The sequence below is a fragment of the Cyanistes caeruleus genome, chromosome 7 (genome assembly GCF_971803275.1).
Source record: "Cyanistes caeruleus chromosome 7, bCyaCae1.hap1.1, whole genome shotgun sequence".
NCBI lineage: Eukaryota > Metazoa > Chordata > Aves > Passeriformes > Paridae > Cyanistes > Cyanistes caeruleus.
In genome coordinates this window covers 37,738,356-37,761,644 of record NC_141707.1, presented here as the reverse complement: position 1 = coordinate 37,761,644, position 23,289 = coordinate 37,738,356, and the positions used below count along the sequence as shown (strand labels likewise).

General features: G+C 42.1%; 1 protein-coding gene across 46 annotated transcripts in view; it reads left to right on the top strand.

The window, feature by feature from the left end:
- Nucleotides 1-23,289, top strand: part of QTMAN (queuosine-tRNA mannosyltransferase) — a 294,131-nt gene that overhangs the window by 160,325 nt on the left and 110,517 nt on the right. For 38 of the 46 annotated variants that reach the window (XR_015289415.1, XR_015289423.1, XR_015289422.1 and 35 more), the window contains 3 exons: nucleotides 1,612-1,682; nucleotides 2,378-2,469; nucleotides 9,418-10,596. Coding sequence is in view for 35 of the 46 variants with exons in the window: in XM_086898278.1 (XP_086754404.1) it covers nucleotides 1,612-1,682; nucleotides 2,378-2,469; nucleotides 9,418-9,501 (247 nt within the window). In the remaining 11 variants the exon portion in view is untranslated. Of the gene's footprint in view, nucleotides 1-1,611; nucleotides 1,683-2,377; nucleotides 2,470-9,417; nucleotides 10,597-23,289 lie in introns of those variants that run through there. The other 8 variants (XR_015289421.1, XM_086898276.1, XM_086898303.1 and 5 more) reach the window with 5 other exon arrangements.

Genomic DNA, 23,289 nt, shown 5'->3' with positions numbered 1-23,289 from the left:
GATATGATTAAAAAGCAAATATTTTAACATAACTTAGTGATCTGAGCTATTACTGAAATGTCCACAGTTTCACTCTTTTTTTTTTTTTTTTCTCCTAGATTAAAGAAAACTTTAAAAATCTATTTGCTTTGACATATGACACAATATTTAAGAACTGAAATCATCAATTAAATCACACATCAGAAACATTTCCCTTTGGTAAAAAATATAGTGCTAGACGATGTACACTTTGAAATTGTTGTTAATGTTTAAAATGCAATCTGAAGTGCATATGTTATTTAAAAAAAAAAAACAACATAAATTACAAATTTTAAAAGTTTATAAAAAAAAGCAGCAGTCATTTCTTAGCAAAAGCATTTGCAGAGAAATGTGTCTTTGGGGTTTGTGGATATGCATAGTTTTCTAGCATGAAAGCTGAATATGTTATTCTTTAAATTCTTTTTTTTTTTTTACTGTTTAAAATTGAGTAGGTCTAAAAGAAATAGAGTCCTTTCAGGGTACCTGCAATAAAATACCAAACCTGATACATGAAGGTAGCAAAAGTCTTTGGGTTGTCACTGAAAATAGAAAAGGTGAACGTTGACAAGATTTCAGATTTATTTTTTTTTTTTTATGCTGGGGAATGAGGGAAACTGAAGTTAAAAATAAAGTTCTCGTATGGTCAACATGTTGGAGGAAATTCAAAGCCTCTCATAAAATAAACATATTTTAAGAAGCGTTTTGAATTTCACTGTGTAATTTCTGGCCAACAGAAATTACAGTTGTATCTTTGGAGAGACGTTGTTGTCAGATCAATGGTCATTATGTGAAAAAAAATACACTGAAACCTGGATGCCTTTAACCCATTCAGCTGTTAAAATGTGAACTCCAAGGGGGACAGCTCTGCAACTGGAAAACTTTGCATCAATTCTAAAATATTTGGTTTGATGTTACGGGAGATACGTAAAATGTTCCTTGGGAAAAAAAAAAGCCAAGTACAAAGCTTCGCGCGCTTTGGCAAAGGAATTTCATCAGCGGTTATTAAAAAATACAGCAGTTTATGTCCCAAAAAATAAAGGAAATTATCCAAAGCATGTGAATAAGCTGAAATATCCCAGCCTGGAGCATGCTGCAAGTTGTTCCTCTGTTATATTTAGCTGTAACCTTTGGAGTCTGGAAGTCTGAGGGGAATTTCTGCTGCGCCAGGTGAGGGTGGTGTGTGTGTGTGTGTGTCTGCGAGCACACCATGGTGTAGCCAACGTGCCCCTTGTTTCCCAGCAGCATTATTAAGCAAAGCCGTCCATACTTCACCATGTTGTTACATGTGTCTGTCTGCTGATTATAAAATGTGTTAAACAGTATTTAAAAAACAAAAAAATGCAGAGCTGCGCTTTGATTTATTCAGTGAACAAAACATATGCTCGCTGTTCTGTTCTATGTAATTCATATGATCAATAAAATTTTCTTTAAAAAGAGCAACTTTGGCATTTAGAAGGATTATGCTGCTGAAGAAAAAAAAAAAAAAATGTTTCCCTCTTGCTGCATGCAGGCAACCTCAAGGCTTTTGCACGGAAATAAGTTTTTTGGCTGACTAATGTCTATTTTTGTATATTTGTGATTTCTAATCCTCAGGATCGAGGCTGTGCATTGTGGCTGTTACCCGCTGTGTCCCAAAGCCTTGGTGTACCCAGAGATATTCCCAGGTAGCTGCTTTGTTGCCTGTTCCTTCTGCTGAAACGTAATAACGTGATTCCTGCTAAAATCCAAAGTTTGGGAAGAAACTTGAGTGAAAGCAATTGTTTATTTGGCAAGCCAACATGTTAGTGTTAAAGCAAATTTTATGTGTTTTAATACATTAGACGAAGTTTATATTTGCCATCTGTTCTTTTAAGATATCACAAAAGCAAGTTTTGAAATAGCATTCTTCATTGTTAGCATACACATCCCGTAATGATAGATTTTTGTTAAAAGGTCACTGATGCCGCAATGGTTTGCAGATTTATTTTTTTGATACGCAGAAGAGGGGAAAAAAAAAATCACACCAAATTATTTAAACAATTTAATAGTTAATAGTATGCAACTGCAGTACAGGATACACACTAATGTAGTACCAGTTCTTTGAAAAATCTCATCACTAAATGTATCACATATGCATTGTGTTACATTAGAATAATGTATTTTAATCACCCAAAGGAGATGTCTAAACAGCACAACTACACAGTCTTATTTAGCATTAAACATCCTTGTGAGCTGAGGTAACCTTATAAAATCATGCTTAAATAATGTAAAACACGAGGCGGCACAGAGCAATATGCATTTTTAATTAGTAAAGTGACTAATATCGAGTGTGTGCTTTGAGGTTTTTGTTTCATTAAAAATGTATCTGTTTTTCCTGCAGCTGAATATCTGTATTCTACACCTGAACAGCTTTTAAAAAGGCTTCAGAATTTCTGCAAGAGACCAGATATTGTAAGGAAACATCTCTATAAGGTAGTTGTTTGGAATAGTTTTAGATGATATAATGCCATATTGAAGTACAAAGGGAAAAAAAAAAACCCTTAAAAAAACAACATTTAATTAACATACTAATGTTTAAAGGAAACATGCTAGGGAGGGATATTAGTCGTTACACTAACAAGGATTAATTAAACTGGATGCCAGTTGTATTAACCTAGGTCTTATGAAATACGTGCACTTAATGCATGCTACATGTTTTTTTTTTAATTTACTGTTTTCCAAAATGACTGTCCTTTACATTTGGACCCAAGAGGCTTATAAAAATGAACCTGGATTAATGCAACTCATTAGTTTAAAAGGAAAATAAAAGAAAGATCCTACAATTATACTAATGAGGATAAACCTACCTTCCTATCCTAATTTAATCTTCAAAAAATGCAGGTGACAGGTATCAGGTAAGATTTCTTTGGCTTCTGAAATTATTTGAGTGATTTTCATAATTATAATTATTTTAATTCTTTGCTTTATAAGGTGTGTTGAGCATTGCAGTTTATTGGGAGCATAATTTACTGGCATTTATCATGTCTCCTTCTTTGCAGTTATTTCTGTAGAGAAAGTCCAGGTTCAGTGGCAAACTCTCTGTTCAGGTTTTGCTCGAGTGTTCTATGCTAGGCCGACTTTCATGGTTTTAAGTGGTGTATTTACACTAATGGGAATCACAGTTTTCTTTTTTTTTTTTTAATTTGAATGTAGATGAAGCACTAAATTTTACATTATTCCAGTGAAGAGCTGTTACTACACAATGCTGTTTTCAGAAGAATAACTGCAGGTTTTTGCATTCTGCTTCGTGCTGCTTCGTACATTTACAGCGGTTTTTGACTTTTACTGTCCGGGCTCTGCCGTGGGCAGGTTGGATGCTCATCATCCCTGCACGACAGAAGGGTTTCAGCTCATGCAAACCCCTGAATTCAGCTGAAAGTCCTTAAAGGCTTGGGGGTGCATGGAAATACTCCTCGTGTTAACCCGTGCGACACAAATGCGGTTCTTGGAGCGTTCCCTGGCTGTTGCCGTCCAGCCTCACTGTTAACGAGCAGGTCGAGTAATCCCCTCCTTAATTTGGAGTCTCATACTGCCAACAGACCCAACCTCATGCCTCCACCTCCCTCCCTCCTTCTGGGGACCAGAAAGAGTTGGGTCTTGCTGTGTTTCATCTGTCTCCCTCCCCCTTCCTGCACACACCTAGCAGGAGCAGCGAGGGCTTAGCCCACGCCTTGACTTTTTTTGTGACCTAAAAATAGGCATTTACATAATGATACATCAAAGATGATGTTGTTTCTGCAGGAAACAGTTAAACCTCAAGAAAAAAAAAAAAAAAAAGGAGAGAACCAAAAATGCAATTTAACACCCAATTTCAAGCTCATTATCTTTCATTGTCTATTAACTTGGCAATGGTTCAGAAGGTAGCTCATAATAGTTTAAAATGCTGACTGAACACTTCCAGTGCTCAGCATTACTTCTTGAGTCAATAGTATCGTAGAGTTAGACATGGGGGCTTCAAAGGGAAAGCAGTCCTTAAATGTTTACCTTGGCATTTCCCAATGCTTCAAGCTCAGCTAATGGCTGCGTTCACATGGATCTTCTCCCACATGGATCCTGAACACAGAGCCAAGGCATGCAAAAAATACTGATATAAAATAGTACAGGTCGAAAATGTGCACACAAGCCCCGTTGGCAAAATGCTGATTTGCTTGAAGGATTTTTCTCTCTTTTTTTTACAAATTCCTAGGGATGATTAGTAGGCAGCAGCTGAAGGTGTTTATCCTGCCCCTCATGCACGGGGTTTGCAGATCTTCTGAGTGTCAGAGCTGGACCTCTGCAACAGGTAGCAATGGAGCTGAGTGGGGGATTGTTTTAAAATGAGGAAAGCAGAGCCTAATCCAGCACCTGTGAGCATCAGAGGAAATATCCCTGTTGTCTTTAATAGGCTTTGGATCAGCTCGGAGAATTCTGTTAGATCTGTCCTTTAGTGCCTACACCCACGTACACCTAGTCTTCCTTCACAGTGGACCATCCACAAAACCTCCTGGAAAATGTTAGCTTAGAGCTGTGCTGTTAAGGCTATTACAGCTGGAGTGATGCTGCTTTGTAAGGAAGTTGAACAGAGTGAGATCCTGAAGGCTAAGCAGTACCTTCACCGTGTTTTCACATTTTTTCAGATCACTGTAATAGTATCTCTGCTTTAGTGGACTAGAAAAGGGATCCCAGCACAAGAGTCAGCGATAACCAGGTCCTTGTCTTTCAGAAACCATCCTGCCATATCCTCTGCATTGAGTTTTTTGAGTATCTGTGAAATTTTGGAAGTAGAAATGCTTTAAAAGCAAATTGTGTTTTTCTCTGCTGGTTGGGGATTCTGCTCCACAAGTTGGGAAGTAATCACCTTGGCTTATCTTTTTACATATTGTTGGAATTTTATTACTCAGGATATCTATAATAATTAGACAGTGGCTAATTAAACAGGCAGTTTATTCCTTCAGATGTTCTCAATGCTGGTGCTGACAAAATTAGTGGCAGAAAGGAGATAAATGGCAGCAGAGCAGTGGGCTTAAGGATGGTACAGAGGGAACATCCCTGTGAAAATGCACAGACCAAGGCATTAAACTGTAGTAGCATAACTCCACAGAGCAGATTGATGCTGGCAGACTTTTTAAAATGTCCATAATGTAAGCACCTATGAAAACCTTTCCAGATGATGTATTACTCACCCTGAGTATTCACACAGCACTCAGGGCTGGCTCATCTGCATTTCAACCTTGCCTTCTGCCAGTTATTAGCAGAAGATTGAGATGAGAGGGAAGCAAATCTCATTTGTTATCAATTATTTGTTCTGTTCCAGTTTCGTGGAGACAAACTCTAGTTCTGGGTGGTTTTGGTTGCCAAAGTAAGCACCAGAATGAAGCAAATAACAGCAACAGGGCATTGGTCAGGGCACACCACAGGATCTGTTAGTGCCCTATCTAGTATATTTAAGGTTAAAATAAAATAAATAAAATAAAATAGGGCAAAGCATTTGTTTCTGCATTATTTTCTTAAAGTTTACCTTTCAGTTTCCTCACTTGAGTTTCTTAATTTAAAACAGCATGTATAAAGAGTATACAGTGGAAAGGGACAAGAAGAGTTGCCAAAAGCCAGGCATGGAAGGAGCTGACAACTTTAAATAATCTCTCCCAGCCCTCCCAGCTGAATGAGTGCTGGTTGACATGCTGTCAGCTTCAGTTCCTACAGAAAAATCCTACTCTCACTCATGCTTGTTTAACGGAGAAAAGAATTTGGCCCACTTTCTGACATTCATCTTCTCATTTCCATCACACTACAGAAGCTCACCTGCCTATGAAAAGACACATGGCATGATTTTTTTTCTTTCTGACACCACTGTAGAAGGAAGTCTGCTGAATTCAAAGGGATTAAACTGCTGTAAAATCAAATTAAGATCCCAGTTAGACCGTAGACATCTGAATTGTTTCCAGTCTCAGGATTTGGCTGTATAGGGCAGTACAAACAAAACTTTCTTTTTTTTTCTTTTTCTTTCCTTTTCTTTTTTCTCTGATTTGAGATAAAGCAGTATCATGGGTATTTCAGGGGAGTGTGTAGAAGGGAAAACTGCTCCTGGTCCAGCTTTCATATTAAGGCAAAGCTAGGGAAGCAGCAGGAGGCATTCTCAGTGTAAGATGCAAGGCACTGGGCACGTGAGGATGCAGGGGAGCCTGATGCCAGATGTCCCATCAGCCACTCAGCCCTGTTGTTCACAGTTCCTGTACAGGCCATGTGAAATCCAGGGATGGTGCCTCTGCCTTTATCTTTACACAATCCCCAGCAGAACTCCGTGGGAAATTAATTTTTCCCTAAACAACCTGGTCTGGGGGAGGGTATTCCTGCCCATGGCAGGGGCTTGGAATGAGATGGTTTTTAAGGTCCCTTCCAACCCAAACCATTCCATGTGTTTATGATGGTGTTTAAATACTTTCCTTAATTAGCTCAGGTTTTCCCCACCTTCAGTTGTGTTGAGTGTCTTCTTGTTCTGGATTTGGTCACTTGGAAGCAGGAGCTCCCCATCCATCTTTACTGTACCATCCATTATTTTATAAACATTTTTCAAACATTTACAGTATCCAGTCTCTTCAGTCTCTCCTTCTGAATGTTATTCCATGTTTATATTCTAATCTCTCATCATTCAAGACATTCTGATGCTTGAGAGCTGTTTTTGTGCTGGTGTGATCATTGCTTTAGAGAATTCTAGGCCGTGCCATCAGTTTATGTGATGTGTAGTACTCTGATAATTCCCAACCTGTTCCTTATGGAGCCAATCCTACTGTTTACTTTTTAATGGTGAATGTATATTGAGCAGATGTTTGCTTACAGTGTTCTGTACAGATCTTTTGTCCCGGGCTGATAAAGTTAATTCAGAGCTTTATAGGGTATGCAAATAGTGCAAGTATTTCCATCCATCCTGCAGGCTTTCTGTTCGTTAGCAGAGCATGTTTGCAGAGTTAAAAAAGAAGGAATTGTATTGAATTTCTGCTTTTACCTGGCTAGCATTAGGTTCAGGTCACAAGGAGGTTAGAAACACAAATGAGAAACTTGTATTTTCCTCTTGAGCTGCTCAGTTTCCAGAGAACGTGATTTAGAATGGTTTCAGAGGCAGTTTAGATCTGCTTCTCAGAGTCTGTGGGGGAAGGTTACAGGAACTCTGGAGTGCAGAGCTCTGTGTCCGTGCTCTCCCATCTCTGTTCCAGTGCTTAGGCATGTGATCCTAAGGAAAATAGGTAAAACATACGGATTTTTTTATGTGAAAGAAAACTTCCGTTTCTTATTTGGAACACAGAATCACAGACTAGTTAAGAAAGGTGCCTCTGGAGGCCACCAGCCCAGCCTCTGCTCAAAGCAGGGCCAGTTTCAAAGCAGGATCTAACTTCAAACTTGAATTAAGTTGCTCAGGATCACATCCAGGTTAGACTCAAGTCTCGACACTTTCCATTCCCTGTGTTTGGCTGATCCAGTGAAACCCTTCTCTAGCTTAGGAGTTTGCACAGGTGGGATGGTGTGCTGGGCTGTGGAACACAATTTAAGCATTTTAGGTAAACTTTAGGTCTTCAGGTAACTGTGATAGAGGGAGGTGGGCCTGGCTAACATGGATCCTCACTGTGGAAGAAATGAGCTGGCAGGAAGGGAGTTGGAGTTGCCTAATTTTGGGATCCAGCCATAGAGAAATGGATGTATGTGCAGATATATATGTGTGTAAGTGGCCTGTACCTGAACTTCTCTCTGGGCTTGTCTTGCTCTTGGTTCTCTGAGGTAGATAACCAGTAGACTACAGCTCTCTGAAAATCACAGAATCATAGAAATATTTAAGCTGGGAAAGACCCTTACAACCATTAATCCAGCATTTAGTGGTCACCATGTCCCCAGATGTTGGCTGCACTTGCAGTGTAGGACTAAAGCAGTTATGGGGGCAACTCTCAGCATAAACACCAGGATTTGGAACTTTTCATTCTGACAGTGTTAGATAGCTTCCAGGGGAGTTTTAGAAAGCAAATGAAAACTGGCAGATGAGCCACAGCCACTTCAAAACAGTAGATGGAGAAATGGGTCAAAGGAAATAGGAAGAAAAGTTGCAAAAAGCGTGAAAACTTTTTTTTTTTATTTTTCCAGTACAGTTTATTCAAATTACCTTGGGGAAAAAAAGCATGAAACTGTTTTCCCACTGTTGTAGTCAGTCAGTGTGTTCTGAGCCATCCTATGCAAGGTACTGCATAGATTTGCATTGAAAATTTGATGTGTTTTTTTTTTAAAGACAGCAAGAATGAGGTAAGTTTTAACAGGCCAATATAAGAAGCTGCAGAACAGACCAGTTTGGTCAGGGAAATATTGTTACTGTGCTGAGGTGTATTAATAGCTCTGCCTTGGGCCTCACAGTGCACCCAGTTCATGTAAAGCTACAGTCTCTTTTGATGGTGCTTTCCAAAGGTGCTTGGAGGTTGAAAATTGAACTCCAGAAATAATTGCTACAAATTCTTTTCCACCTTGATTCTTCCCCCTTATTCACTTGCAGAGAGAAGGAGCTGGATCAGAGTAGATCTGACCCAATACAAATTGGCTCTGTAAATCATTCCAGCCTTGCCTGCCAAATCTCAAAGGTTTTGTATGGAAAATTAGTCTCTAAATCTTAATTTTGTTAAGGTGATTTTTTAAAAAGTGCATAAAATCTACACTAAATCAATACTGTGTGCTTGAACTCCAACTGTCCTGAGCCAGTCTTAATGGATGAAGACTCCTTATTAAATTCTAAAGGTTAACTCTGAAGTCCAGTGATAGCAGAGTAGATATTAAGTGCTTCAGTTTGAAGAACACTAGAATACAGTAGAAAGAAGTTGATTATTTAATGAAAAATACTGTTCTGCTACTGACATGCTGTTTGTTCTTTATGGGAAGGTACTGCTTTATGTGAAAACTTTTCTTCTTTTGATCTCCACATATTTAGGAACTGCTGATGGAGTGATAGTGATGGAATTTTATTCCTTGAAAAAATGAATGTCCAGATCTTTGCAGAGTTATCACTCCTCAAAAAAAAATAAAAATATATTATTCTCTAATAAAGCCCAGGGTGATGATGGAGAACTAGGCCCTGCTCCTGCTGGTGCTGGCTCATGGTTCTTCCATGTCTGAGGGTGAGAGGGGCACATTTGTCCCTGAGGGTGTTCAGTCCTTGACATGTCCACTGAGACCACCAGTAAAGCAGAGGGAGCAAATAACCTGGGTCTGTTGACCAGCTTACCTGTCTTAAAAAAAACCCCACTGAATTTTTAAAAAGCACCATTTAAGTGTTCTTTGACCAACTGGCTTCCACCCCTCCTGAAATCCTTATTGCATTTTGTGTCCCAGCCTCTAACACGGTTCCGTGTGCTTCTCTCTTGTGCTTCCTCGCAGGGCGAGACGGCCGGGTTTTCTTGGGCAGCGCTCGGCAGTAAATTCAGGTCTCTGCTCGCAGCAGAACCGAGGAAAGATTTGTGACAGATGGGGCTAAGTCACAAACTTGCAGCCTCAGGCAGAATTGTGGAAGTTTCCAGAGTGTGCCCATATTTACCTGATCAGAGAGAAAAGAAAATCTGCAGAGGAAGCCGAGCCTGGCTGCTTGTCATAGCTGACACAGAGCCATCTGCCACAAACCTGTGGCGGCTTCAGATCTCCAATCCCTGCCACCACCCCAGCTCAAATTAAATACAGATTCTTAGAGACGTTATGATGGTTACACATGTCCTCGGCATCACATGCAGGAGACTGTTCAAAAAAAATATGTGGCCTGTTGTGTAACCGCACTCATGTATCCCATATGTGGTGCCACATTGAATTTCCGGTTGAATCTGTTTTTATCCTTTGTACTGGATGACATGGTGCCTGAATTCTTTCTTTTCGCCGACACGATGGCAGCCAAGCTGCAGCTTCAAACGCTCACACTTGGCTGAGTTTCTACCTAGGTTGCCAGGTTATCATTGGAGCCTTATTGTGTCCTCAAAGGGCCACAGGGCCTGAAAGGAGGATCCGAATGCTGCCGGACTAATTGGGCAGCCATCTCCGGGTTGTTGGGAGGCAAAGGGCTGCTTGAGCACTTCTCTCTCTCTCTCTCTCTCTCTTTTTTTCTTTTTTTTTTTTTTTTTTATTGCAAATTAATGACTCTCTGGCAAAGGGGTTTTTAAGTGAAGGTATTAATAAGGGGTCTGGCAGGTAATCCCATGATTCGTGGAGTTACATTTGCATTTAATTAATCTTAAAGAAAGCTGAAAGATAAACAGCTGTAATTCAAACTAGCATGGGAAATATGCTACATGGTGCCATCTATCCGATAAAATGAAAGCCGAGACACTTGTTTTATTTCTCTCAAGGATGGAGAACAAACAGATAACAATCAAAATACTTCCAATAAAAACCAGTAGTTTAAATGTAATGGCAGTTCATCAAGAATCTTTGCATCCAGTTGCAAATACAGTCTTTTAAAGATAAATCACTTATGATTCCAGCAGTCAAGCCGCAATATTTGTTGATGTAAAATGTTTTGAAGATGTAGATTGTACAATAAATTTTTAATAAAGTGCCCACTGCAATTTTTAATTAGCATATCTCATTCATGTATAAGTGTGTACATCTATCTGTATGTTTATCACCATGCATATCCTTGTGTCAGAGTCAATGAATGCAATTGTGTCTTTATCTGATGAAGCAGAGTTTGGTCTGCAAGCAATAATAAAACCTTGTGGCAATTCCAACATTTTGAACTCTGCTCTGGGAAGAAGCAGGAAGAGGACTCTGGGTAAGGTGTTATGATGTGAAACCTGGTAAGACTTGTCTCTGCTGTCAGGTGTGGTCTCAGCTTCCCTTGGATCAGGCAGGGCAGCTCCTCTCCCTGAAAGGGGTGAAAGGTACAGGCTGGTCTCCCTCCCCACGAGTGTCTTTGTGACTTTTGACAGCATCAAGAAGCTGAAATGTCATTTTTCAGTGTGAGAGAGAGCATGTGTTACTTCTTGTTGAAATTACCCCATGAAGCAAACAAAAACAACCCAGGGACACCCAGTGGAAAGCGTTTGGTTATTCTCCTTGCAGCAGAATTGTAATTTTGCAGTTATCATCTCTCTGCATGCAGGTTCCTCCTCCTTTCTGCTCAGCTAAAGCCCAGCTTGGTTTTAGGCACTACTTGTGGTTGGGTAGACGTGGTCCTCCCAAGAGTGTAGGTCTGGTGGTCATCAAGACCCAAGGAACAGGACTGCCTTGCAGGAACAGGACTGCCAGAGTGTATCACAGATCTTCACCAATGTCATCACACCTTGCACCAGCAAACTGGAATATTTTGTCTTTACTGCTGGGGAAACTGAGGCATGGTGCAGTTGAAGCAAACTGCTTCAAGTATGACAGTGAGTCATTCTCCAAACCAATAAAGGGAAATAGGAGACGCTGTAATGCTGCACTCGGGCTTGTGGTGAGCAGACTCAAAACATCAAAGCTGTGTGGTTTGCACTCAAGGGCTCCTGCTGTCCTCAGGGCACACCCTCATCAGCCCCACAGCCAGAGGAGGTCTCACCCAGCTCTTGGTGAGGTGGAGCTCTGCCCTGCTGAACTTACTGACAGGGATACTTCAACCATGCCCAGCTCTGTCTGGTGAGCAAGGTTTCGTCTTGGTGGAAAATTTTTCCCTTCTTATGAAGCCTTGCAAGTAACATTCTATAATAGAAACTGTGTGAGGAGTTTAATTGCAGGGTAAGAAATAGCAATGCTGTGTTATCTCCTGATGCTTCTTTACATTCTTAGCAAAGATGCACAGCTGCTCTGGAGCAGGGATTCCTGGAAGTGTTCAAGGTTGAATTGGACAGGGTTTGGAGCAGCCTGGACTGGTGGAAGGTGTCCCTTCCCATGGCAGGGATTGGAACTGGGTGAGCTTAAAGGTCCCTTCCAACCCAAACCATTCTGATTCCATGTCCTTACCACATCACAGAATGTGTCAGGGGCCACCCTGGCCTGTTTGAAGTCCTCAGTCAAGAGTGATGTAGGACTGCCAGGTAGCCAGAGGTGATACTTGCAGGGCTTCCAGGTACTCAGAGGTGATGTTTCCCCCAGAAAGTGTCTCCTTCAGCACTTCAGACTGAAACAATCTACAGAGTTTTGCCTCTCAGTTTCAGCAGAGGAAACAAGAGTGTCACGCCACGCTGCTTCATTTCAGCCCCTCACTTCAGAAGGTCAGAGGGACAAAGTGGGATCTCGGCCCCGTTGTTGCTGCACACATGAGTAAGCGGTGAATGCAGACACCTAATCCTGTGAGTAGAACAAGAGAACTGAACCTTGACTTACTTTCATATTTATTGATGTTTCACCTGCATTGACACAGCGGCACCAAGGCTGTGAGACAAGTTTCAGTGCAGAGTCAGAGCTGGGTTTTCCCCAGCTCTGTGCCAGCCTCACCAGGCAGTGCCCTGACCAGACAGCTCCTCTTGCATCAGTAACAGGCCAGGCACCTAATCCTACAATCCTTTTGTCTTAGTATTTGAGATCACAGGAAACACAGGTTTATTCCACAGGAGAATTGTCTTTTTCTTTATAATAGAAAGGAAAATCCTAAAACAATTACGGAATTCTGTAGCAAACCGTTTCCAGCATTCTTAGCCCCACTCTGGTGCTGCAGGCACAGCAAGGAGCCGTGGAACCGACCAGCTTCCATCCCTGCTTGCAGCACTGAGACCTCTGCCTCAGCTCAAAGCTGTTCTGAATTAGGTGGTTAGATTTTTTTAATTGCGTTTTTAAAGACCGAGCCAGCAGTTCATTAGAAATCACGGAGCAAATTCTGCTTCTCTATTACACCAATATAAATCTTGAATGAATTTATATCAGGATAACTGGGAGGGTAGAATGTACCTCCCATCTTGTTCCTCAGATTATTAAAAGTTAAAGGGCCTTGAAAATTAAATTCACCTTTCCCTGTTCAAGCTGTTTACTCTGTTTTTTATTCCAGAAAGGACAGTTGAAAATAATTAACCAACCTCCTTTCTGCTCATAGGCACTTTCAAGTTGGGTTCTCATGTACTAGCCCAAGACTAGTTTGTGTGGAAAAGACCAGAGGGCATTTTCTTTCAAACAAATTGTTTTCATGGGAATAATTTCCCAGAGAATTATATTAAAACCTTTCCATGAGTCCTTGATTTTTGAAAAAAAAAAAAGAAAAAAAAAAAGAATAAAATATATATATTCCTCTTATATATCCTTGATTTGGGGGACTTGGCAATGTATTTGCAGATATAAATGAGCACCTTAAGGAAAGTCCTTGAGGATTTTACCTTCTAACAGGCTAACCTTATTTAACCAAAATACTTCTTAGCAAGGCTTCATCTTGCTGGAAAATTTTGCCTCTGAGTTACCAACCCTTGCAAATAAGGTTTTATAATAGAAACACTGATAGAACTTTAATTACAGGGCAATAAATAGCATCGCTGCCTAATCTTCTGATATTTCTTTAGATTCTTAGCGAGGGTTCGCAGCTGTTGCTGGAAACTGACAGTCAAGGGCTGTAGGGGTTGGAAGTTGTTCCCCCACCCCGCGGGAGGAGGCTGCGGGACGCGGCCGCGAGTCCCGGGAACGGCGGGGGAAAAGAAGGGAGGGGAATGGGGAGAAACGGGACCTTGGCATCCAACATCCCACCCGCGGAAAAAAGCTTTTCCCATCCCGGTGAACGGCCGAGAGGATGGAGGTGTGCAAACCAGGTTATACGAGACCAGTGGCAGCTGTAATGGTAAAAATAATAATAAAAATCGTGATGATAATAATGATAATAATAATAACGCGAGGGGCTTGAGGCGGGGGCGATCGCTGAGGGGCAGCCCCGCGGTGCTCCCGGCGCATCCCGGGCGCATCCCGGGCGCATCCCGGGCGCATCCCGGCTCATCCCAGCGCATCCCAGCGCATCCCGGCGCATCCCAGCGCATCCCAGCGCATCCCAGCGCATCCCGGCGCATCCCGAGCGCATCCCACCGCATCCCGGTGCATCCCGGGCGCATCCCGAGCGCATCCCAGCGCATCCCAGCGCATCCCAGCGCATCCCGGGCGCATCCCAGCGCATCCCGGCGCATCCCAGCGCATCCCAGCGCATCCCGAGCGCATCCCAGCGCATCCCGGCGCATCCCGGGCGCATCCCGGCGCATCCCGGCGCATCCCAGCGCATCCCGGCGCATCCCAGCGCATCCCAGCGCATCCCAGCGCATCCCGGGCGCATCCCAGCGCATCCCAGCGCATCCCAGCGCATCCCAGCGCATCCCGGCGCATCCCAGCGCATCCCAGCGCATCCCGGCGCATCCCAGCGCATCCCAGCGCATCCCAGCGCATCCCGGGCGCATCCCAGCGCATCCCAGCGCATCCCAGCGCATCCCAGCGCATCCCGGCGCGCCTCTGCGGGCGGAGCGGAGCGGAGCGCAGCTTCCCCGGGAAGCGGGGGACGGACACGCCGCCCGCCACTTTTTATCATCGACATTATCGATAATAAAAATATTCTTTTGAAAATCAGATTCTTCCGTAGCGTTGCTACGCAGAGACAGCAAAGAGAAAGGCTCCCCCCGCTCCCCGCCGTGGCTTTTTCCTTCCCCCAGCCCTGCGCCCGTCCCCGGCTCTGCTGCGGTTCCGCCAGTGAAAACACAACCCCAAAAAACACCAAGCGAACAAAAAAATACCCCCAAGCCCCCGAAAGAAATCCCGGGCAAGGAGCGCGGCGCTGGGGAGGGATGGGAGGGATGCGTGCGAGGGGCTTAACCCTTGGAGCTTTGAAGGGAAAACAAGGAAATACGTTGGAAAGGCATGTCTGTAAACAATGATAATTAGCCTTTTCAAAAATCATAACACTGATTAAAATCTCGGATTCATTATTTATTCATCACAGAACCTCTTTGCAGACCTGGGAATAGTGATTAAAACCTAAGTGCTTCTCAATTTTGCACAGCTCGAGAGGAGCCTAAAAAGGGGTTAAAATGGAAAGGAAAGAGGAAACCAAGCAAACAGAATTCTTTTAAGAACCAATACTTTCTTCTTCCCTTCCTGGCAGGAATACTCTTATTCCCCCAAATTTTGGTATTTTGAAAATGTTTCTCATACTAAGTACAAGTGTTAGACTGAATCCAGTTGGTACTAAAATTGCAAACACACTTTCACTCCTAGAAAAGCCAACAGAAAGGAACTTCTTTTAACTCCATAATAGCAGGTTACAGAGTAAATGAACAACTGATGGTCAACTGGCCAATTATGGTATAAATATCCGTTGTTTACAGCGAGGTGTTAAATGAGCCTTTGGAGCACAAAGGATCAGACTGTCTAAGCTACAATTTGTGCTTCATCCCATTATGTCTCCCCGAAAAAGGCCCGTGCCGTTGTAGGTAATGTGCGCACAGAACATATTTCTCTCTGTTGATTTTAGTTTGCTTTAATTCAATACACACTCTTGTTTACTTTTTAAAATTTAAATAAATGTCAGCATTGTATAATTTCTATGTTAACAAAGCAGTGAGCAAAATCCCTTGTATGTTTATAAAATATTATTGTTTAATTCACATAGTTTAGGAATTCCAAATGTTGAGAATAGGAAGGAGGCCAAATACCATCTGTTTATAACTATGATGCATCATCATATGTGTACTTTAAAAAAGAAGAAGAAAAAAAAAAAAGTTTGGTCAATCATGCCACTGTTCTATCTGTTAGGAATATGGTGAGGATTTAAAATCTCTCTGTGCCATCAGCAGGAAATTTTAGCGCGGTTTAATTCTGAGCAGGGATGTTACAGGAGTTGCTCACGTCTGTGTTCCTGTCAGAAGAGCTGCAGGAAACACTCACGTGCCCCAACCACTGCAGGCACGAATTCAATCACTTTCTCCCAGCCTCAATATTCCCTGCTTCCAGAGACCGAGAAGCAAAACCTGAGAGATTTATTTAAACTCCTTTATAGGTTCTGGGGGGAGAGGGGAGGTGTGGGTGCATCTGGGGCTTCATTTCCAAGCGCTTCGTGCGTTCGTGTGCCCGTGTTTTTAAGGACAGAAGGAAAGCATGAGGATTTTGTAGCCTGTCTTGCAAAACACAGGCTATAGACTATCATTCAGCTGATTCTGCAAATAGCTTTAGAGAAAAAAAAAACAACCCTCTGTCAAATGTTAGTAGTTTTCAGTCCAAGTTAAAATAGGTCCTCGTTAAAAATAATACATTCCATACTACGGAGGGGTACGTAACGTGCATTTTAAAGAGAAGGTAGTCTGCAGGCTTAAAAACAAAGAGAGTGTCTCCAAGTTAAGTAGATAAGAAGATTTTTTTTTCCAAACCCAAGTTAATTAGCTGGTACGTCAAGCCTCATAGATGTCTTCCTACCTTTCAAGGGCTGAAGAATCCCCAGTAAATGTACTTAAACTTCCTAGCGAGGGCCAGTGAGATGAATGCAGAGATTAGGGCGAGTATTACCGTGCCTTCTCAGTGCATCCCAGCTGCAGTTCATCCTACTATTGATAATGATGCTTGGAGTTACTGAGGTGGTTTCTGAAACTCACATATGGGGTCCTTTCCCCAAGGATGAGGAATAATAGCGGCACTCAGGTGGTACGGGGAGGGTAAGCACAGATTTGCAGTTGTCTTTGCCTGGTGCCTGGTGACTTTTCAGTCGTGCTGATTTAATAAAGGGAGAGGTATGTTCAGGACAAGGGCTGTAATTCTCTGGTACAGTGTTTGATTTGTGTTAACAAACAGGAGGGGGAAAAAAAAGAAAAAAACAAAAAAAAAGCACAGGTGAAAGGAAAAAATGTCTGGGCTTGCTGGAAGCCAGCCCTGGCAGAACAGTGGTGCAGTATGAAACGTTTTGTGGCCAAACTCTCAGCAATTTCTGTAATACCACAATTTAGCATACTGTACACTGCACTGAAATGCCTAGGACTTTGTTTTTGAACTTCTTCCTTTCTACTGTTACACTTAACTTGCAGCATCTTGAATTACTTAGCTACACCCAGATAGAAAGTTACCGTTTCTTTAGCTTTACACACTGCACTGAGCTCTTAGTGCTAAAAACTGTCCATCAGAGTGGAAAAGCCTTTCCTCTGTATTTCCCAGCCTTTAACATAACCTTCTGAGATGGTTTATGACCTTGAAAGACTTTAATATTTTTCATTAGGAAAAGGAAATGCCTTACACACCTCTCTTAAGTAATCTTTTTGGAGCTGGTTCCATCAACAGGGATAATTTGCTACCGTGCCATAAGCTTAATCTGCTAGCACTGACATTACAGGAGTGAGAAACAGGACAAAAGGCACCTTCTGTCACTGCAGTTTGCAAAAATATTCATAAATGTAAAATGTATACAATCCCAGCTTGAAAAAAAAACCTGGTGCCAGCTCCACACAGCCAGGCATGCATTCCTGCATATTACTTCCTATTTTCCATGGCTATGTGATCCTGGCTCTCCCAAGCTGAGATAGCAATCAAGGGGGAGGCTTGGCCAGTCATGATGTGCATACCTGTCCACGAGGCGTTCTGTGTGCCCCTCATGATTGTTTATCACTTTGTTTTTACACACTGGAGTGGTTTTGAGAGGCACTGATAGAGGCACTGATAGAGGTTGCTAAATACCATGTTCACTGCATGCTTGGTTTTGTGCTGTTCCTGGGCACTTAGGGCTGGTGCAGGGAGATGAGCATTTGGAATCACTCCCCAGCACAGGTGTAAATCCTTTATAAAGAGCTGTGGTTGAGGCTGGATATCTGGGACATCCAGGTGGGTATCCATCAGTCCCTGGGTCTTGCTTCTGTGTCTGAGGTGCCTGTGCTGTGTCAGACTGCAAACAGAACATGCACCAGGCATGAAGCACACGGTAATTCACAAGGAGAGCGTGTTCCCTGGTCATCACACTAACTTCTTACATCCTTTTGGGGTCTGAACACCTTAGCAGAGGTGACTGAGTGCATTGATCATCTCACAAGCTCCTGGGCATTAACATTTAACCATCGTATAATTTGGTTTTTAAGTGAAAGCAGGGAGATTTATAAACTTAATCTAGCATTCACACAGATTTGAGGACAGCTGACCTCTGCCCTCTAGAGACCCAGGCTCATTTAAGAATCTGCATCTGAGAGAGCCCCTACAGTGGTCATGTTGCAGCCAGTCCTGTCCCCCATGGGCTGCAGAGTGTCACCCTCGCTGTCTGCAGCAGGAGCAGTGGTGACAAGGAATTTGCTGCTTTTATTTATCTCCCTCCTCTAGAAGGGTCAATGTTAGCAAACACAGATCCCTTCTGCAAGATAGCAGCTCTCCTGGAGAGAGGCACAGCACAAGTAAAATCTTGGTCAAAATGAGTCAATCTTTCAATTTGTTCGCACATAGGAGAGAAAGAAAAAAAAATGAGAAAAAAAGAAAAAAAAAAAAAGAGGAAAAAAAAGGGAAGCAGGAATGTCAGGTCTTTGTTTTTGGGGCACAATTTTGCAACTTCTGGCATTACCTTACAAAATTCCCAAATCAGGAAAGCCTTTCATGTTGGAGCATTCAGCCAACGGAAGTGCTGCCTCAAACTGTAAAGCATTATCTGTGGATTTCTTTGCACATTCCACGTCCTGCAATTCTTGGGGAAAAAAGACTTGGATAGGAGTAGTTTGTCAATGCTATTAATAGATATGTTTAATGCAGAAGTGTGCAATGTGATGAACAGCCTTGGCAGGAACCATATCCAGCCTGATTGTATTGTAGTGCTGTTTGATGCAGCAGTGTGTTTGATCAGTTACAAGTGATGAGTATCATATCACATCAAACAATTTAATACAGTCTCATTGTATGGAATTATGGCTGCTGTCAATCAGCATGTGGCCTACTCCTTACAGATCTGTCTTTGGGAGCTGGAATACAGTGGTAGCTTCATATGCATTAATAAATAAAGTGCTGCTGAAATTCCATACAGACCTGTTGAGATTTTTGTTTCTCTTTCATGGCCTCTTTATTTTTTATTTCATTTCCATGATCTTTTGTCACTCTCTTCTTTTTGAATGCTGTGTGGAGTGAAATCACCTGGTCAACAGGACCCAGGGTGGGGCTGTCATGCTTTGAAGAATGCTTGGAAAACATCTAACAAAAATGTATATATATATGAGAGTTGTGAATTTTGTTTTTCTGTGAATAGCAGCCTGAGTATAAATCCACTGAACTTGTTTTCAGCTGAAGCTTCACAGAGCCTCTTTTCTTGGCTTCCTCAGGGGGAGGAGAGGCTATCTATTAAAAATGCATATGTTTTGTCTTACTGCTTGGCGCACCTCACTTGATAACCCCCTACTTTGGTTTGGGGATGGCACTCTTTGAACTTAAAGTCTCTTCCTTAGGACTGATATATTCAAGGTGCTGGAGGGGAAGCCTATGTCAGATGAAAGATATGTATGTAAATAACGGTATAGAGGTGGGGTTTAAGGCATCACCCATTTTACTATCAGTTTCAGACATATGCTGCTCTGCTGCTGGCGTGCCTTGCTCCCACTCCCTAACACAGAGGATGGTTTTTAATGAAGTCATACTCTGCTGCCTACAAATATGGGGTCATGCTACACTTGTACAAGAGCGGTGATTTCAGTAATGTTGCTTATTGTGGTCAAAGAGGGCAGAAGATTGCCTTTTTGCATCGTGTGGCTCTGGGGTTTTGGAGCCTGCACAGACAAATTGATTGCATTGCAGTAGGGCCACACATTCAGGGGATGGAGGTGTCACGCTGGAAAGCCAAATTTCAGCAGCTGATTAATCAATGTAATGACTTTAAGTTTTTCCACCTTTTGCTACTGTCTCAGTATAAAAGAAGATTGGTGCTTGAAAAAGAAACCTCAGAAGAAATTTTTGTAGATGCTAAAGGAAGCGGTTCTCGACTTCATAGATGGCACATTTACCTTCTACCTCAAAAATTATCCTTGGGGGTAAAACAAAGCCTAGTGAGAGATAGGGACAGGAATAAGGATAGTTGCATTTAAGAGATATTTCTGATTGACTTTGGGGTGGTGACTGAGTCTGAGATCACCTCAGGTTTGGGGGGTGCGGCCTGGCTTTCCCTGGCACAGCTTTCCCAGCCAAACTGCACTGATGGATGACAAAAAGGGATTGGGAACAGTCAGGGCTGTGTGAATGGTCAGGAGGAAGCTTAGCATTATGTAACTTCAACAACCTGAACTTGGAGGCATCCATATAAAGCAAACAAATAAAGACCCGGCTTGCTCCTGTAATATCATCCACCTGATAATTCCTGAGCACTGCTCAGCCAGGTATTTCCTCTGCCCCGTAATCCAAGCAAGATAGACATATCTTGACCCCATATGCTCTGTTTTCCATATAGGAATGGGTTGTCCTGTTACACAGATCATTCCGGAATCTTAATTATTTTTATGGATTGTAAACTGGCCACAATTATACCCTGCTCTTGTGGATGAAGCTGATTAATTCAGAGACAAAGAGCCCCATGGTGTCTGACATCCTGGGTCTTATGGTGTAAGGTAATGCAAGATAGCAAGGGCAAAACGATATTTATAAGTGTTTTTATAGCAAAACTGTTTTGCTTCAGAGCTGGTTTGTTATGTGGCTGCTCATGACACTCCAGGATCACACAGCACCTGAAGTGGAGCGTGTCCTACCCTGGTTTATCTCATGTCTGGCATTAATTGGCAATGGCTCCGTCTGAGACCGTGATCCAGTCAAATCCTGTAGGCCACGCAGGTCTGGGTGGTATTTAGATCAGAAAACTCATCCAGGCAAGAGGAGCATTGGTTTGCCACTAATCCACAGGAGAGCAGTACCTCCACAAGGTTATTTGTAGATTATAAGGCCAAGAAAGGACTATTTGGATCATCTGGTGTCACGTGTATAACACAAGCCATATGACTTCCCTCAATTAATTCCTGTTTGAACCAGAAAACCTCATCCTCTACCAGTCTAAAAATTGCCAGCCATGCAGAAGCCACCACAACCTTTGATATTATTAGACACGGTGTTTTCAGAGAGATTTTCTCCAACAAAGGGTCAAGAGTGACGCTTATCTGCTGTGATTATTAGATACTTGTTGCTAGGGCAAGAATGTGAGTCACAGCACTGAGACCGAGGTTCCCAAATACCAATATCTTTCACCTGGGTTTTTCTTGTGGTCCTGTCTCCAGCTGAAATCCTTCATTTTGCCATTTTTCTATGGTTTCTATTGCAAAGGGCAGTTCTTTGGCAGCCACCACAGTGATTTGGTGCACAGAGCAGTGGTCTATTCATAAAGAGTGGTCCCTGCAGTCATTTGGTGGAATCCACTCAAAATCACCAGGAATGGCATTGCTAAAATGATAACAGTACATGTAGTTAAGAGGCTTTGATTTGATGTGCATTTTAAGGGTTTAAATAAAATAAAATAAAATAAAATAAAATAAAATAAAATAAAATAAAATAAAATAAAATAAAATAAAATAAAATAAAATAAAATAAAATAAAATAATTTCACTAGTGTAGGTTGTGAAACCATTGCTGCTTGCTGGAATGAAAGGCACCATATGTGAAACATGTTGCTGATTTCTTATCTCCAGAAAAAATGTTATTAAAGTGTAGAGGGACAGAATGATTTGTTTCTGCTGTAGGGGCAGTGTTTCATGGGTTTAGAGAATGAACATGGGTCCCATTCCCTTACTGTATGCAACCTAAATGAGCACTGCTGAACTAAAATGTCAGAATTTAGTTATAAGGAGGAAAATTTTTTTAAAAATCCCATAGAACATTAATTTTTACAGGCATTCACCCTCAGTTGTACCATGCATACATCTCCCACCTCCAGTGCACAGCCTATGGAGTCGTGAGAGAAATATTATTTCTCAAACAGTGAAATGTGCTTCCAAGCTAAGGAGATGGCCACATCTCCCCCGTGATAATAATAATAAAATGCCTCACAGAACACCAGAACTCAGCCCCTCCTTTCCTTTCTTGCAGGGTGCAAGGAGCAAAATTCTCAGTGAATGTTCATTGTGGGGACAGTGAGCTGTGAGACAAGAGGGCCCTTCCTCCCACAGGGTGTCCCGAGCATCCAGCACACAAATGACCCCACCCTGGGCGAAGTGAGGGACCCCAAGGCATGATCCCCCAGGGACACAGCCTGCCCCTGCTCATAGGATGCTCAGGAAACAGCTTGCTTCGAGCAAATGCTGCCCAATCCCCAGTGTGGGTGTCCAACACGAGATCTCCAAGCATCTCACCAAGAGGATGCTCTGACAGGGCTTTCCCAACATAAATGGTTCCATGTGATTCTCCATCTTCCCTTTCCTACCCTCCCACCTCCAGTGCAGGACCCCCAACGAGTTAAAAGTGTAAGAGCTGCTCGGAAAGAGGACAGCTAATAAATGATATCGAAATCCCAGTCCCAGATTTTCTGTTTCCAACATGCTGCGCAACTAACACTGTGACACTTTGGCAAGATGATGGAGAAAAATCCCGTGCCAGCTGACTGATGAGCACCCATCTTTTTTAATTAATTGGGTTGAAAAATGTCTTGTGTCAGTTTGAATGTAGGGGCTCTTTCAGCTGCGTTTTTCTGGATACTTTTATAGATATATCTAACTGCAGATTTGAGAGCCCAGCATGAGGCCTCATAAATGATAAAAATATGTATATATTAGAATTATACACACACAGACACACATGCACATATTGGATAAATTGATACTTAAACATATATGTGTGTATATAATGTTCTGTTCTCTGTTCTGAGGGATATTTATAAATAGATTTTATATATATCTATCGCTATTATTCACAGCTCTATGTGCATGTAAAATCTGTTTGGCTTTTTTTTCCTTGATATGCTTTTTAATTTTTAGCAGAGTAATATATCTGATTTCTCTTTAAATTAAATGAATTTATTTGTCTGCCTTCCCTTAATGGAATCAGTTTTGATATACTCTTTGTTCATGCTGTTACAGGCTTCAGTCTAAGGGCTCTTTGTATTAACTTTTTAAAGTTACATTACAAAGAGGTTTTAAGATTTCCCAACAGGCTTTTATTTAACCAGGGCTTTTGATCTCAAACCTGCTGGGGCCTAGTGAAATCCTTACCAATTCTCCAGTAACTCCTCACTATTGGAATTTGAAAAGACCCACCTGAAGGATTTAACTCGCTGTATGGCTTCAGCCATCCTTTAGATGCTTCTATTCATGCAGACAGCGAGGGGGTCGAGGGCACCCTTTGTGATCCTCCAAGTAGCCTAAGGTGCCCTTTGCATAAGTTGTACTCCTGAGGAAATAAAAATCAGGAGGACACAAACCTATATACCTT